General features: G+C 38.7%; 1 protein-coding gene across 6 annotated transcripts in view; it reads left to right on the top strand.

Moving 5' to 3' along the window:
• Positions 1 to 620: 620 nt before the first annotated feature.
• CEP192 (centrosomal protein 192) overlaps positions 621 to 13,829 on the top strand; it is a 47,684-nt gene continuing 34,475 nt past the window's right edge. The window contains exons 1-16 of one of the 6 annotated variants that reach the window (XM_079982837.1): positions 621 to 660; positions 2,417 to 2,606; positions 3,553 to 3,666; positions 5,218 to 5,369; positions 6,112 to 6,164; positions 6,638 to 6,767; positions 7,033 to 7,184; positions 7,832 to 7,975; positions 8,146 to 8,281; positions 8,563 to 8,630; positions 9,348 to 9,567; positions 9,991 to 10,122; positions 11,251 to 11,315; positions 11,402 to 11,599; positions 12,251 to 12,371; positions 13,684 to 13,778. In XM_079982837.1, coding sequence (XP_079838963.1) covers positions 2,440 to 2,606; positions 3,553 to 3,666; positions 5,218 to 5,369; positions 6,112 to 6,164; positions 6,638 to 6,767; positions 7,033 to 7,184; positions 7,832 to 7,975; positions 8,146 to 8,281; positions 8,563 to 8,630; positions 9,348 to 9,567; positions 9,991 to 10,122; positions 11,251 to 11,315; positions 11,402 to 11,599; positions 12,251 to 12,371; positions 13,684 to 13,778 — 1,947 coding nt within the window. In that variant the 5' untranslated portion in view covers positions 621 to 660; positions 2,417 to 2,439. Of the gene's footprint in view, positions 661 to 719; positions 861 to 1,445; positions 1,513 to 2,416; positions 2,607 to 3,552; positions 3,667 to 5,217; positions 5,370 to 6,111; positions 6,165 to 6,637; positions 6,768 to 7,032; positions 7,185 to 7,831; positions 7,976 to 8,145; positions 8,282 to 8,562; positions 8,631 to 9,347; positions 9,568 to 9,990; positions 10,123 to 11,250; positions 11,316 to 11,401; positions 11,600 to 12,250; positions 12,372 to 13,683; positions 13,779 to 13,829 lie in introns of those variants that run through there. The other 5 variants (XM_079982840.1, XM_079982836.1, XM_079982839.1 and 2 more) reach the window with 5 other exon arrangements.

Genomic DNA, 13,829 nt, shown 5'->3' with positions numbered 1-13,829 from the left:
CAGTGATTTTTTATAAAAATAATTAGTTTAAGCAGCTGATTCTGTTCCCATGCCACACTTTCTGTCATGTGGCAATCCTTACTGAACTATTCCAATTAATTCATTAAAACGGAACTGCAGGAGACATTTCAGGGGGTGGTCTTGAACAAATCTCAGCATCACCTATCATTTTAATTTATTAGATTTATATACCACCCTTCATCATAAGATCTCGGGGCCGTTGACAGACTAAAATAAAGGATAAAACAAATAAAACAGCAAATCAATACGCCCCTTCCTATTGGCAGGATAAATTGAGAGTAAGTCTGTCGCCTTTGATTTTACGCTTTGTGACCTTATGTATATGATATAGTGTATTAAAAAAACAATAACTACAGGACTGGGAAACTCCTGGGTGCTTTTGTAAATAAAATAACAAGCAGACTCGCAGCGAGATCGTTATCGGTCACCTCCGCAAACCCCACCCGCGCTCTTTCCCGGACTGTTTGAAAGCAGCGTGTCACCGCCCTTTCGTCCAATCAGAGAAGCGCTGCGCTTTTCCTTCGTTCCGTTCTCGTAAGCCAATAGAATTCGCATGTGTTTCCTCCCCGATCCCGCCCTCCGCCTGCCCCCACCCCACCCTGCCCGCCGAAATCCTAAAGCGAGTTTCCTAGGCGCCAGGTAAGGGGCGTGCGCGTGCGCACTTACAAGAAAATAGAGGAGGGGGGCGTTTCTCTCTCTTTTCCCCTCCCTCCCTCCTTCTTCCAGAGTTCGACGCTTCTTGGGGTTGCCGTGACGTTTCCGAACGGTGTCCTCGCGCATCAATGCGCGTGCCCGGAGGCGCCCGAGATCTGCCGTTCCAGCTCTCGCTTTTGCTTTGGGTGAGCGGTTTAGTGTGGTGGGGGGGGGGGAGGAGGTTGGGTGGTGTGTTTTTTTGAGGGGGGCATGAAGCGGCCGTTTTAGGGGCGGTTTCCATTCTCTCTTGCTTCCCGCTTCCCCTCCCTCCTGTGTCGGCGCCTAAAGCGAGTGTCGGGGAAGCTTTTTTTGGCGGGTGTCCCGAGAAGAGAGGACGGAGGGGCGGGAGCCCATTTCAGGGGGAACCGGGGGAAAAAGGCGCGCCCCTTTGCTTCCCTCGCGGCGCTTCGCTTCAGCCCAGCGCCGTCCTTAGCAGGAAAAACGCTAGAAATCGGCGCCCTCCACGTGTGCCTGGCGCAGTTATTTATATTCTGCGGTGGGGACAGAGTTCCTCTTCCTTTCCTCCTCCTGCTCTGTGTGCCTTGGAAGTGTCCACACTCCTTTCCTATAAGTTGCCCATAAGAAGGTCGAAAACGGGGACAAAGCTGAGCCACATCTCGGCTCCGCAGCAAACTTTGTTGGACGATGCTGGTGTCAGGGAGTGTTTCTGAGCATGTGTAGAGGGCTGCTCCGGCACCGTGCCCTGCTAATGTGCTATGGAAGACTACTTTGAAGCTAGCAACACTGACCCACACGGCTCCGGAACAGTTGCAGAAAAGAGCCCTTTTCTTTTAAAAAGTAATTCCTGTAAATTCAACAAGGCAGTTAATTGCTACTTTTGTCGCAAAAGAAATAGTCTTAATTTATCTTGCAGATTTGTGAAGTACTTGCCTCGGTGTGAAAAAATATATTTGGAGCTGACCAAAACTTAGTTGTGATTCAGAATTATTTTGTACGCAAGAAAGTTGATGGCGCTTCTCACATTCCCCCACTCCCATAGTAAAGGTTTTGGTTGAAAGAGCATTAATGAAAAATTGAGTACGTACACCATTCTCTCTGCTGTACCCCACTTCAGGTGCTGGCAGCCTCTAGAAACAGCAATAAACTCATGCCAATCAGCTTAAACAGCTAAATATAGCACCTGCACTGTGTGTAGTCAGCAATCTAATGAGCTGTGTTCCTGAAAAGAATTTATTTTGTTAAATGATTGACAACCTGCATGTGTGTTTTGGTGCTTTGTATAACTTGATTTTGAAAATAAAAATACAGTAAAAGTTGCGTTTTGCTATTGTGATTGATGTAACTCTAATCTTGGACTGCTCTGGCATTTTGCTTTCAAAGAGCTTGTACCTGTTCCAGTCCTTCAAATGTGTGTTCCTTTTACGTTTGGAATTTCTTGAGCGTATTGTGAAAGAATTTACTCAGTGTCTGTCTTTGTGGAAGATCTAGGGATACTGTGCTACGCTTGTGTTGGCAGTCATAGCAAAGTCAAACAACTGCACAGCTTTTCAGTTTTGTTTCTCAGTTATTGAGCTCCTGTAGCAATTTAGGAGCTTGATGACAGGTCAAACAGTCTCTGACTGTACACTTGCCATCTAGGAAACAAAGACTAGACAATGTGATTTAAAAGTACTGATAAAATAGAACATTTCTTGAATATTATCTTGCTGCCTATGTGTAACCTCTCTCTCTTACCCTTTAGGGCAGCTATGAGAAGACAGTATAATGGAAGACTTCAAATGTATTGCAGATGAAACGTTTCCAAGTGTTTTGCTCAACTCTGTAACTGGCTGCACCAGTGACATTTTTGACAATATCACAATTTCATCAACTCTTGGTATACCGGTTGCTGCTTCAACTGAAGCCAGACGGAAAACTGGCTCTCACGATGGGTAAGACATTTGTTCGTTCATGACTAGAAATTCGTAGGTGAGTGTAGGGAAAAATGTATTGACTGAAGGATTGCTCATGGCTGGTAATTTCTAAATCTCAAACTGTTTCCAGGCATGGCTTTCTACTTCCATCAGTGTATGATTCATGATAAAAATAGAATCTAGATCATTGGAAATCTTACATAAAATTTGTTGAAACGGAATTCAGCAAGCTCATAATTATGTGCTGAACTGTCACACGTTGTGTAGTAACTTGGATGCAAGTAAAGCAGGTACCGACAAGGGGTTGTTTGAAGACTACCTCCTCTCCTCCCAAGTGGTGAGATCTGGAGCAGGTCCCAGACATATTAGCATATTATCCCGGTCACCCTCTTGTGTGTTAGAGGTGAATACCTGAATCCCTAGATATTAAAGCCATTTTTGCTAGTAACTGTAATATACAGGGTTGAGTAACAGTAGCTGCTCTTGAGGCAGTTAGCTGGAGGCTACTAGTAACTGCTGCTGACCACTGCTTTATGGGGAAGAAGACTCCAGAACCCTTTCCAGGTGGAGTTGTGAAGCAGCTTGGGGGCTGCTGGCTTAGCACCATGAAGACTTATAGTTGTTCGTAGCAATGGCCATTGACATCAGTATCATTTAGTGAGCCACCTCATAAGCTGCTATTATTAGGCAAGATGCTGAAAGCTGAAGACCATGGTGGGGGGGAGGGGAAGCAAATATGTTCCTTTTTCAAAAGAAGAAGAGTGCTCTGACTATGAGACACTAAGGATTGGAGTACCTTCCTCATTTGATTTTAGCTTGGATTCCTACTGGAGACAAATTTATCATGTGGTTAATGTGAGGAGGTAGTGCCACTTCATAAGACATTCCTGATCAGTGAAATGGTCTTCTAAACAACAGAGCTGAGAACTTGCAAAATAATGGTTTTGTTTTCTCTGTATTGCAGACAATATGATGAAGTGTCTTACATGGACAATAGATTCCCTGCTCCATTAGCATCTTCCTGTAGTGGTGAATCTGATTCTGATCCAAGAAAGAATCTTAACTTTCAGGATACTGTGTAAGAAGTAGATTACATAATTTAATGTTATATCTTGTGTTGGATCCAAAGATACATTTCTGCTCACAGAAGACTCCCTTCTGCTTATAGATTAGAACTTTTTGATTCAACTTTAAAATTAACTTTCAAGAGATATTCTCTGACAAATAGGTTTCATGAATGCCTGATTTAAATGTTGCTGCATGTCTTATCACTTTTAACAGCAGAGATGGGGGTGTAATTTCATTATATATCTTTTGCCAACAGAAAAAACAACATTCCTCTTCTTCCAGCCTTCAGCTAATTAAAGAACCTATGGTCTTTTAAACTCTGTTTTTTATTGTTTTGTTTGTTATTTGTTATGTATTTTTCTGCTTTTATACTGTAAACTGCCCTGTGAAAAGTGGTATATAAATTTAATAAATATAATAATATTATAGTCCCCCAGATGTTGGACCTAAGCTTTCATAATACCTGACTGTTGGTCATGCTGATGAGAATTGCAGTCCAACATCTGAAGGTCCAAAAGTTCATTCCTGTTCTAGACTGCTAAGACCATGAAATATACTCCTTATGTTTTAAATCCTAAAATGTATGTTAAGATTAACCTACGGATAGTAATGAAAGCCCAACTCGGTTGTTCCTTAGACTAATTTCTGTGGCGTGTGGAGTTGTCTCACAAGAGAACCTGTGGTCAGATTGTATCTAGCAAACTCACCCACTCAAGGCCACTTATGACTCTAGAAGCAAATCTTATGTACTCCCTATTAAGTTCTATCTTTTGCTTGCATGGTGTATATCATTTTTTCCAAATTATGACCTGTTGAAGGAACATAAGTTCCCTGTTAAAAATGTTTGGGTAGATGCTGCTAATAAACCTAACTTGGGTGTAGTTGGTTTTTTTTTTAAGTGTTGAAGTAGATAACTACTTCCTAGCTTAGCTTGTTAAAAAGTACCTGTAAGATCCTAATATATTTTTCAGATTTTAGCCTCAGTTAACTTTTTCATTTAAGTTAGTCTAATATTGATATTACCAGTTGAGAAGCACTAGAAAATCTTTATATGTTGCTGGAAAGCTAAACTTGCCTCCCATTTCAGAATGATCATGAGAAATAAAACTTTTATTCAAATACACCTACTATGTTGGAGCTAGAAGGAAAACACATGAGAATTGGTTTATGGAAAGATGTACTTAGTTTGTAAAATTTTGGAACAGCAAGCTATAGGCTAATATGCAAACTTAACTATAAAAATATTTATACATGTTAAATACAAATTAAATTTGAGTTGGAAACCTCTTATTAAGAATTGACAATGACTGTATGTGTTTTATAAACATGCCTTTTATTATATTATATTTTTAAATAAAATGCAGCAGGTTGCAGCTTCCTGCCTACAATATCCAGGGTGTGATCCAATCTACAAGATACCACTAGGGAAGTTATTCTGGAATATATAGCTTAGTGTGGTTCAGCTAAACAATGCAGGTGGAGCTGTCTGACATTAAGTATATTAAACTACTACTAAGCAGTTGTAAAATTAAGATTAAAACCTTCATTTTTACTTTCTCAGGGAATGCTGTAATAAAGCTGCAGACAATCAGTTGGAGTCAAACCAGCAAGGATCTAATGTTTTGCAGCAAAAGCACCAGCATTTTTCTAATGAAAGCTCTGGGAACCAGTGGCATTCTTTGCATGAGAGGCTTTCACTTCAACACTTGGAAGGTAGGCAGTTTTCACAGTGTCTGTAGGAATACTATTAAGCATTCTACAATGTATTCTGAAGTTCTGCTAAGTGTGGTATCCTCATTTGTGATACCTCAAGTGTAATATAGCTTTCCCTCTAATAGTCACCTGAGTTTCCCATCAGTTTGGAAATGAACTGGAGCTACCAAAAATAAGGTAGTAGCTGGCATCTGCATAATTTGGCTGGCTGACTTGGTGGGAATAGACAGACTTGGATGATGGGGGAGAATGGAGTAGAGCAGCAGTGGGGAGCTGTTGATCTACAGACCTAATTAGGCCTGCCAGACAATTTTATTTCTTTACTTTTATTTCATAAAATTTATACACCACTTGATTGTAAAAAACCTCAAAATGGTTTAAAGTAATTTTGGGCAAACCAAACCCATATTTCTCTGCACCTGAGCTCATATGTGAATGTACTTGAAGGGTGCATTTAATTAAAAAATAATATTCTTGAATGATTCCATACTTGATTAGTTTACATTTGCTAAAGGTTCTTGATAGTGTTCAATTTTTAAGCACAATGCTAAGTGGGAGACAGTGACCCCTCCAAAAAAAATAAACTTGTGATATTTGCAGAGCAAGAGCATTTGCATAAAATTTGCAAGCAATATAATCCATGTACCACTGTGGTTAAGAAATTCCTGGCAAATTCTTTGCTCTGCCTTTGTAAAGAGGACTGCTAATGCAGTAGAAAAAAACTTTTTTTTTTCCCTTTCAGATTTGACAGCTAGAATATTTGCTTCATTTGAAAAAGACAATGAAGACTACAAGGTAACTTTTCTGCAGTATGATTGATGTAGACTTTACAAAGAACTAATGTACTTTTTTCTAGCAAAAAGTCTTAAGTAGATAATGTCTTCTGAAGCATCACTCTCCACATGCTTGGCCACACTCTCAAAGAATCCAAAGCAGTACCGAGGCAGGCTTTATCTTTGCAGAAGCCATGCTGTTCTTTCATCAGCAAGACTTCTTCTCTTTTATATTTTAACATTTTATCTTTAAAGCTTTCCACCAATTTAACTGGAACAAACATTAAGTTAACTTGATTGTAATTTCTTGAATCCCTTCTATTTTTTTAAACCTATGCGACTTAAACGTGGGATAATATAACATCATGTTCTGCTTTCCTTGGGGGCATTTGATGAACACTAGAGACTTTGATTTATTCAGCCAGTAAAAAGTGAAGTTATGGAGGAGACTCAACAATAAGTAATTCAAATTCCTGTATTGACTTTGGTTTGTAGGCTGTTTCATTACAACATGGTCAGAAGAGGATAACAAATGAAATAGACAACAACGCTAGGATTGGCTTTTCCAGATTTATAGAAAATGAGCAGCCACTGAGCTTTGCAAGCTTAGAAGGACATTCTACAGGTATTGCTTTAAAATTCGAATTGTTTGGTATACTTCCAGTTTATTTTTGCTAAGGATGGCTCCACACTGCCACCAGCAAGCCAGATTATTTGTGCACTGGTGTTTCATGCGATGCATATGCTTCCTGCAGTGAACATGTGAAGTGCAGATGATATACAAATGTCCTTAAAACACCTGTGTGCATATATCTGGGGAACTGTGGAAGAATGCACGTGGTTCATACTCAATATCTGAACTAATGGCAAGCCGCTTTTTGCTGAATTAGAATATGAAATTGGAGATGAAGAGTTCTGTGATGGCCAACTGGAGACCTATTTTGAGCAGCTGGTACTACCAGAAATGCAGATGGAAGATGTTGAAGAACATGAACTTGGAGAACATGTTAAAGCCATGGAACTGCCTTCAAATAGGAAAACTGTAAGTGAAAATTCAGTTATTCTAGTATTGGGGGTTTGTAGGCACACTATGACATTGTTCAGTCTGCGTGAACAATTTTGTAAAAGGTGGTTGGGGGGTAGATAATGTTGGTAACTTAAGGGAGCTAAAATGAGGCACAGTTCACTTGCCCCAAAGCTGCATCTCCTGCAGAGGATCCTAATAGCAATAATGCCCCATTTCCCTTTTCTTTCCTCACCTTCTACACAAGAGCTACAAAAGAATACAGAATGAGCAATAGATGGAGATAAGGCAGCACACAGAGACTAGACATTCTCTCTAATGTTGTGTATTGTGCTTGTACACCCTTGTTGGTTGGTGAAAAGAAATGGTTCTGTTCGGTCTTTCTGGGATGCTTCATAAGCACTACACTTGCGGTGCAAGTGGATCATGCTCTAACAAAATACATAAATAATCTTCTGCCGTTGCTCAAGAGTTCTTGGGTACTTGAGCTTCACCTGCTCTGAGCGTGATGAGTAGCTAGCCAACCTCCCAATTTTGAAGCTGTAGCGGTGAGCAGGGCTCATCCTGACACATTGTATGATGTTCCTTGCAAAGCCACAGGCCTCCCCAACTCTAGAGCACATTGAAGGCATTTTGGCTGAAAACTAACACTTAAAATTCTTCAGGAAAAGTTCCAGATACCCAACGTTTGCCAGGCAGCAAGAACTGATTCTCCTGTTGCAAGCGACGAAGAACTGTATGATTTTAAGGAAGCTGGGCAGAATGAGAAAGACGAGCAATTTATGTTGCCCATGACAGCAAGGCAAGAGGTGCGTCATAATTAAGCTTGGCTAAATTTCTAGAGAAGACACAAACCTTTAACCAATATAGTTTGGGGGTTGCTGAACATGGGTTGCTTATACTCGAATACATTTTAAGAATTTTTTTCCCCTTTAAATTGCAATGCATTTGCTTATCTTTTCTTTTTTATTTGCAACAGGTAGAATGCAGTAAACCTAGTCTAAACTCCGGACACAGTGATAGTTCTGAAAAGTTTCCTGCTGAAATGGTAGTTTACACATCTGAAGTATGCAGTAGAACAACAGATTATCAACACGCTTCTTCAGATGCCCTAGGTAGCAGCTCTGTTATTGATGGTGACATTTTAATGTACTGAATGTGCATATCAGTTTGGTACAACTTAGTTTATTATTAAAAGGCACAATGTTGTCATGACAAATTTTAAGCATCTTTTAAAAAATGCATATTGAGTAAAAATGAATATAATGAGGAAAATACGGTATAGTAATGATGCCCAAAGTACTGTGGGAATAACATGTTGATGCCAAGATGTGTTACCTATTAAATGGTTTTTTCTATTACAACATTTCAATGCTAAATAACTGTATCACTGCAGGTTGTCATGACTGTAGTGAGGAAGATGGAATATCTGTAAAGACGAAAACAGTCAGCAGCAGCAGAAATGTAAGTAGAGGACTGAAAATCAGAATCCATGTATTCTGGCTCAAGATACTGAGTTTGACCTAATGTTGGGTATGTCCTAGAGTAGACCCATTGAAATAAATAATCTTAAGTAACTTGTTCATGGGTCTACTCTGAGTATGAGTTGGATATCACCAGTTTCTTTTAACAGGGGATCATCTCTTTTTTTAAATAAACCAGACTTCTTTTTGAGCAAGTGTTGGAGATACTTTTTGTTTCTGTTTTTTAAGGAAAACATTCTGAGTAGTCTGAATTTCCAAAGCTTCTCAAGAGTTTATGAATCAATCACACATGCAAATCCCTATTATTTTTTTCCAACCAGTAGTCATCTGTCTCATGCCAAGACCTTGAGTAGGCAACATTAACTTGTTCCTTTTGTCCCTTCCTCCTCTCCCCATCACCACAGTGAGCACTATAGTTAACAGTACCTAGCTGATGATCCTATATGCAAGCTGGAGGGAGCTTTCCTGGTAAAATTGCCCAAATGGCATACACTACTTAACAGCAATAAACACTTTAAATTGCTTTCTAAAACCATACTCAATGAAAGTCCTTGAGCAATTATAGAAAACCTTACTACATGAGGTTATTTAAAATTGGTCTGGGAAAGTATCTCTTAATTGACATTAAAAAGAAAATGAACATTTTTGTCCAGTTAATAAAGCAACTCTCTCTCTTTCCTTTTGCTTTTTATAAAAGGATGCCACAAACATAACCAACTGTGAATTAAAGCTAGATTCTCTCTACTTTAAATGCATTGCTGACAGTAATGCTGCTTCTGAGATATGGCACACAGAACAGCAAACCCAATTTCCTGATCTGTCGCAGCTTGCTAATGAAAATTATGTTCCTCTGGCTGATGCATACCTGTCGCCAAGTGCTTACAAAGGTTCAGAGCAATATGAATGTACAGCAGAAGGTTAGTTAAATGCTAGCTCCTGTGTGCTTTCAGCTTCTAGATTGATTTTGAGATGTTGCTGAGTTGGTGGGTGGCTGCTGTGAATGCTTTTGTGTTATGCCTGATGTAAACAGCACATTGCCTTACTGATGAAATACTGTAGCTTACTTGAAAATGAGAGTGGAACAAAAGTAGCTTTTGAATATCCCGGTTCAGTTTTGATTTAACCACTAAGTTAAAGCATGCATGTATTGCTTATTGTTGTTTTGTTAAATCAACTCATTGTTAGCTTTCCTTTCCTTCCCCCAATTGTCAAAGTCTAGGTAGTAACATCCTTTGGATAGGAACCTTATTTGTGCTATATTGTAATGTACTCATCCATGTACATGTGTGTCATGACTGAAAGTGGAGAAAGCTAAAGACAATATGTGATTCCTTTTTTAGAGGACCCACCACATGATGTTGTGTATCAAAATGAAGATGGTAGATGGGTGACAGATCTTGCTTACTACACGTCATTTAATAAAGAAGAAGTATCCAATTTCTCAAACTTAAGTGGAGACTTCGTAGCTGGATGTAAGCCTTACTATACCTTTAAATCTTTGGAAATGTCTTGGTTGCATTTCACTTCCTAATCTTAAAAGAACAGACACCTACATTTACAAAATATGTCAGTATCAGAAGGAGTTTTGTCAGAGCTCCCTTGATTTCGCGAGATTATTTTTTTTACTTCGGTTTTAAATTACCCCTTTCCACAAAGATAAGTAGGAAACATAGCAGGGGTCTTGCAAAGCTTTCCTTCGACCTGGCTTGAGTAAGTTTGTACTACAAATTAATTATATGTTAGGACATGGGTCACCAAGATTCTCCACATATTTGTAGGTAATGTAATGCAGATGCCAATTGGATGACAGTGAAACAAAAATACTTCTTTGGGTAACTGAAACTTCAGTGTTAAAGCAATTGACAATTAATAGCATAAGTAACCTGACTTCTTTAAACTTAGGATATTAGTTGTGATAGACTTCAATTGTAGTATTACTTACAAAACTGCTGAAATTAAATAATGGTAGAGGAAAAGGGCTGGCATGGCTTTCAGATTTCCTAGCTGATAGCTCTGCTCCTTACAAAGACAGCAGCACAGAATACCAGGGCTTCAGATGATACAAAAGCTTGTTTTTATTCAAAGTGGTTTTCCTTGAATGGTAAATATCTGTCTTTTCTTACAGTTGGTATTACCATAATATCATAAAACCACACAAAACTTTTAAATTTTATTTATTTGGATTTATATACTGGTGACATTTTTAGGAAAAAATCTCTTTAAGTAGCTACAAGTATCATGAAATTACAAATAGAAATCAGAAAATAATAACTAAATTATTTTTAAAAATCCATCAATTAAAAACATCACAGTCAGTAGCTGAACAGAATAACCACCTTAAACATCTCAAGAAGCCTGAGTAAGCAGATATGCTTTTAGCCGACTTAAAACATTCAGCTGATGGAGCTAAACAAATTGCATATTAACATTACATGACCTTACAGGAAACTAAGCTCAGTACATAAAATATGCCTAATTTTTAATGTAATTTTTACTTCACGATTACTTTACCTTTCACTCATTCATCCATTCTGCCTAGGGAATGTGGGATATGCTAAGAGGTTAATCGTTTCCCTTTCTTCCTCTTACTCTTTGAAAAGCTGAAGCAATTGCTGTGATTGACCAAGATCAAGAAGAATTTGAAAGGGAACACAGATTTATTCAGGTAGGAAACATTGCAAAGAGGCTATTCTGATCCTTTTGTCTATAGGTAATGATAATTCTTGACGTTTTTGTTTGCTACATTTTCAGGAAGAGAAAATGGAACTGCAAAATACCTCTGGATTAGAGGACTCTTCATGGAAATGTGTTAATAACGGCAACCCACTAAGAGGTTCACAAACTGACTTTAGCAAAGATGCTAGTTACCTACGGCTCTCTCTAGGAGAGTTCTTTGGTCAGAGGTCTGAGGCTCTTGGTTGTCTCGGAGGAGGAGGTGATGTGAAACGGGTACGTAGCTGTCTTGTCCACATACATTTTTTTTAAAAAAATATTTTTTACCAACCACCAAAACACAAACAGTGAAACCCCCCAGGTGGCTGATACAGTGGGTATACAATATTCAATCATATACATATCCAATAATATACACATTCAATAATATTCAATAATAACATATTCAAATTAAACATATGTACACTTCTATATACCTTAACACTCCTCCTTCCACAAGGTTTATTTAACTTTTAACATTTTAATTGTCCACATACTTTTACCACTATACGTGCATACTTGGTTTTTTACAAGATTGCTCTCAGACTACAAAACAGAGCAGATGCTTTGCATACAGAAAATGCAGGTTTAGTGCTTTCCAAATTCATTAAAATATCTCTGCTAGAAGGACTGAAAGAGATATATGCCTGAGACCCCGGAAAACTACTGCATGTTATGTAGCCCATTACTGACTTGTCCATGAGGTAGTCTCATGTCCCTGTAAACACCTGTTGAGTTATTTTCTACAACAGACTGTGAAACACAGAGCAGACAAGCAAATTTTTGAAGGCAAGTTTGACATCTTCCAGATCTAGACTCTGTGTTGGCCAGCTTCTATTACTACATGTTTCTCAAAGGGTTTATCATGAACGTTATTTCCTCTTACAGCCATCTTTTGGTTATCACATTACTTCACCGGAAAAGAGACAACCTCTTCCTTTGTGGAGGCAATCTGATGTATCTAGAACACACTCTGATGAACAGAATTCTCAGACATCTACTCTTCAAGGTAATTTCTTGTAAACCTAATAATTTCTCGTAAACCTAAGAATTCTGTGCAAGTAGCTGTTTATCAGGCGAAGCCAACCTAGTGGCCTGCAAAGATTGTGAACTACAGTTCTCATACTTTCCACCAGCATGGCTAATGGACTGTTCACAACACCTGAAGGGCATCACGCTGGCCACACATGATGTTAGTCAATTGTTCATTTCATTTCCAAAATCTGCTTATGTATTGGGCCAAGTCTGATAACACTATATAGCATACAGTTGCAGACTATGCTGCTAGCCTGCCAACAGAGTTTAAGTGAGGGCAAGAAATTGGGGTCTGTGTTTTATATTGAGCATATTCCAGAATGGCATTAAGAGGACTGCTCTGCCCCCTGGCAACTATGCTGCAGGGTTTCATGCTGTTTCATATTAATGTAAGGAGCAGCTCATATTTTTCATGCAGAGGGCAGGATTGACTCATGGCCAACCCCTCCAGGGACAACATGTCAAAGTGGGTATTGCTGAAGTCTGAAAGTGAGGATAGCTAATTTTATTTTTATTTTTTTTAAAAAAAGACACATGGGTATCGCAAAAAGCTTTTCGTATCGTAACACTGGGGGTGCATAGGAACTTTAAAAAGTCATTTTGGGCTGTGTGTCAAAAACCATGTTGGAGCTATATGCAGGCCAAGAGTTTTTTTTTAACAGATTTTAAAATGTTTGTTTTAGTGCTTTATTATGTGTGGTATTTAATGGTACAGATATGTAAATTACCCTGGAATCTTTTCATGAAGGATGGCTTAGAAATCATATTTTTCCTTATGCAGCTAAGTATTATTCTCACACACTGTGCTTGGTATGAAAATAAGCAGTTAAGAGTACAGATAGAATTAAATTGCTTTCACATAGGATTTTCGTTATTCCAAATAGATCTTAGATGTGTGCTTAATTACATTTGTGTGGTGTTTACACATAAAATGGCCGTGTTCAGACAATCATTCCTAGTGTCGTAAAACACATTTCTCTCCCCTTTTCACATTGGCCAATGACTTGGATCTCCTGCCTTGCATTAATCCAGAATTCCCCATTGCATCCAAGCCATGGAACTCTACATTAATGTGAGTTAACAGATCAGGTTAATAGAAGTATCTGTGCCAAAGCAAGTATACAACAGTAAGAGGAGGGACATCAGCATGAAAACATGGATAATGATCTGAATATGGCTAGGCGCAACATTAACCTTTGCAATTTGTTCTTTGCAATATACATTTCTTTTATTGGCTTATTGTAAGCAGTATTCTAGCGAACACAAGCTAACTTTTCTTGTCTTAGGGGATGTAGAAGAAAGCATTAAGGAAGACTCGCACTTTGCATCTTATACATTTACCCTTTGTGAAGTGAGTGCAAAAGACAGAGAGGGAGGAAGGGTAAGTATTTAGATATCAAAAGCAAAATAGATATCTGTTAAAAAGTATTTC

The sequence above is a fragment of the Podarcis cretensis genome (genome assembly GCF_951804945.1).
Source record: "Podarcis cretensis genome assembly, chromosome: 7".
NCBI lineage: Eukaryota > Metazoa > Chordata > Lepidosauria > Squamata > Lacertidae > Podarcis > Podarcis cretensis.
This window is presented reverse-complemented; position numbering and strand designations above follow the sequence as displayed.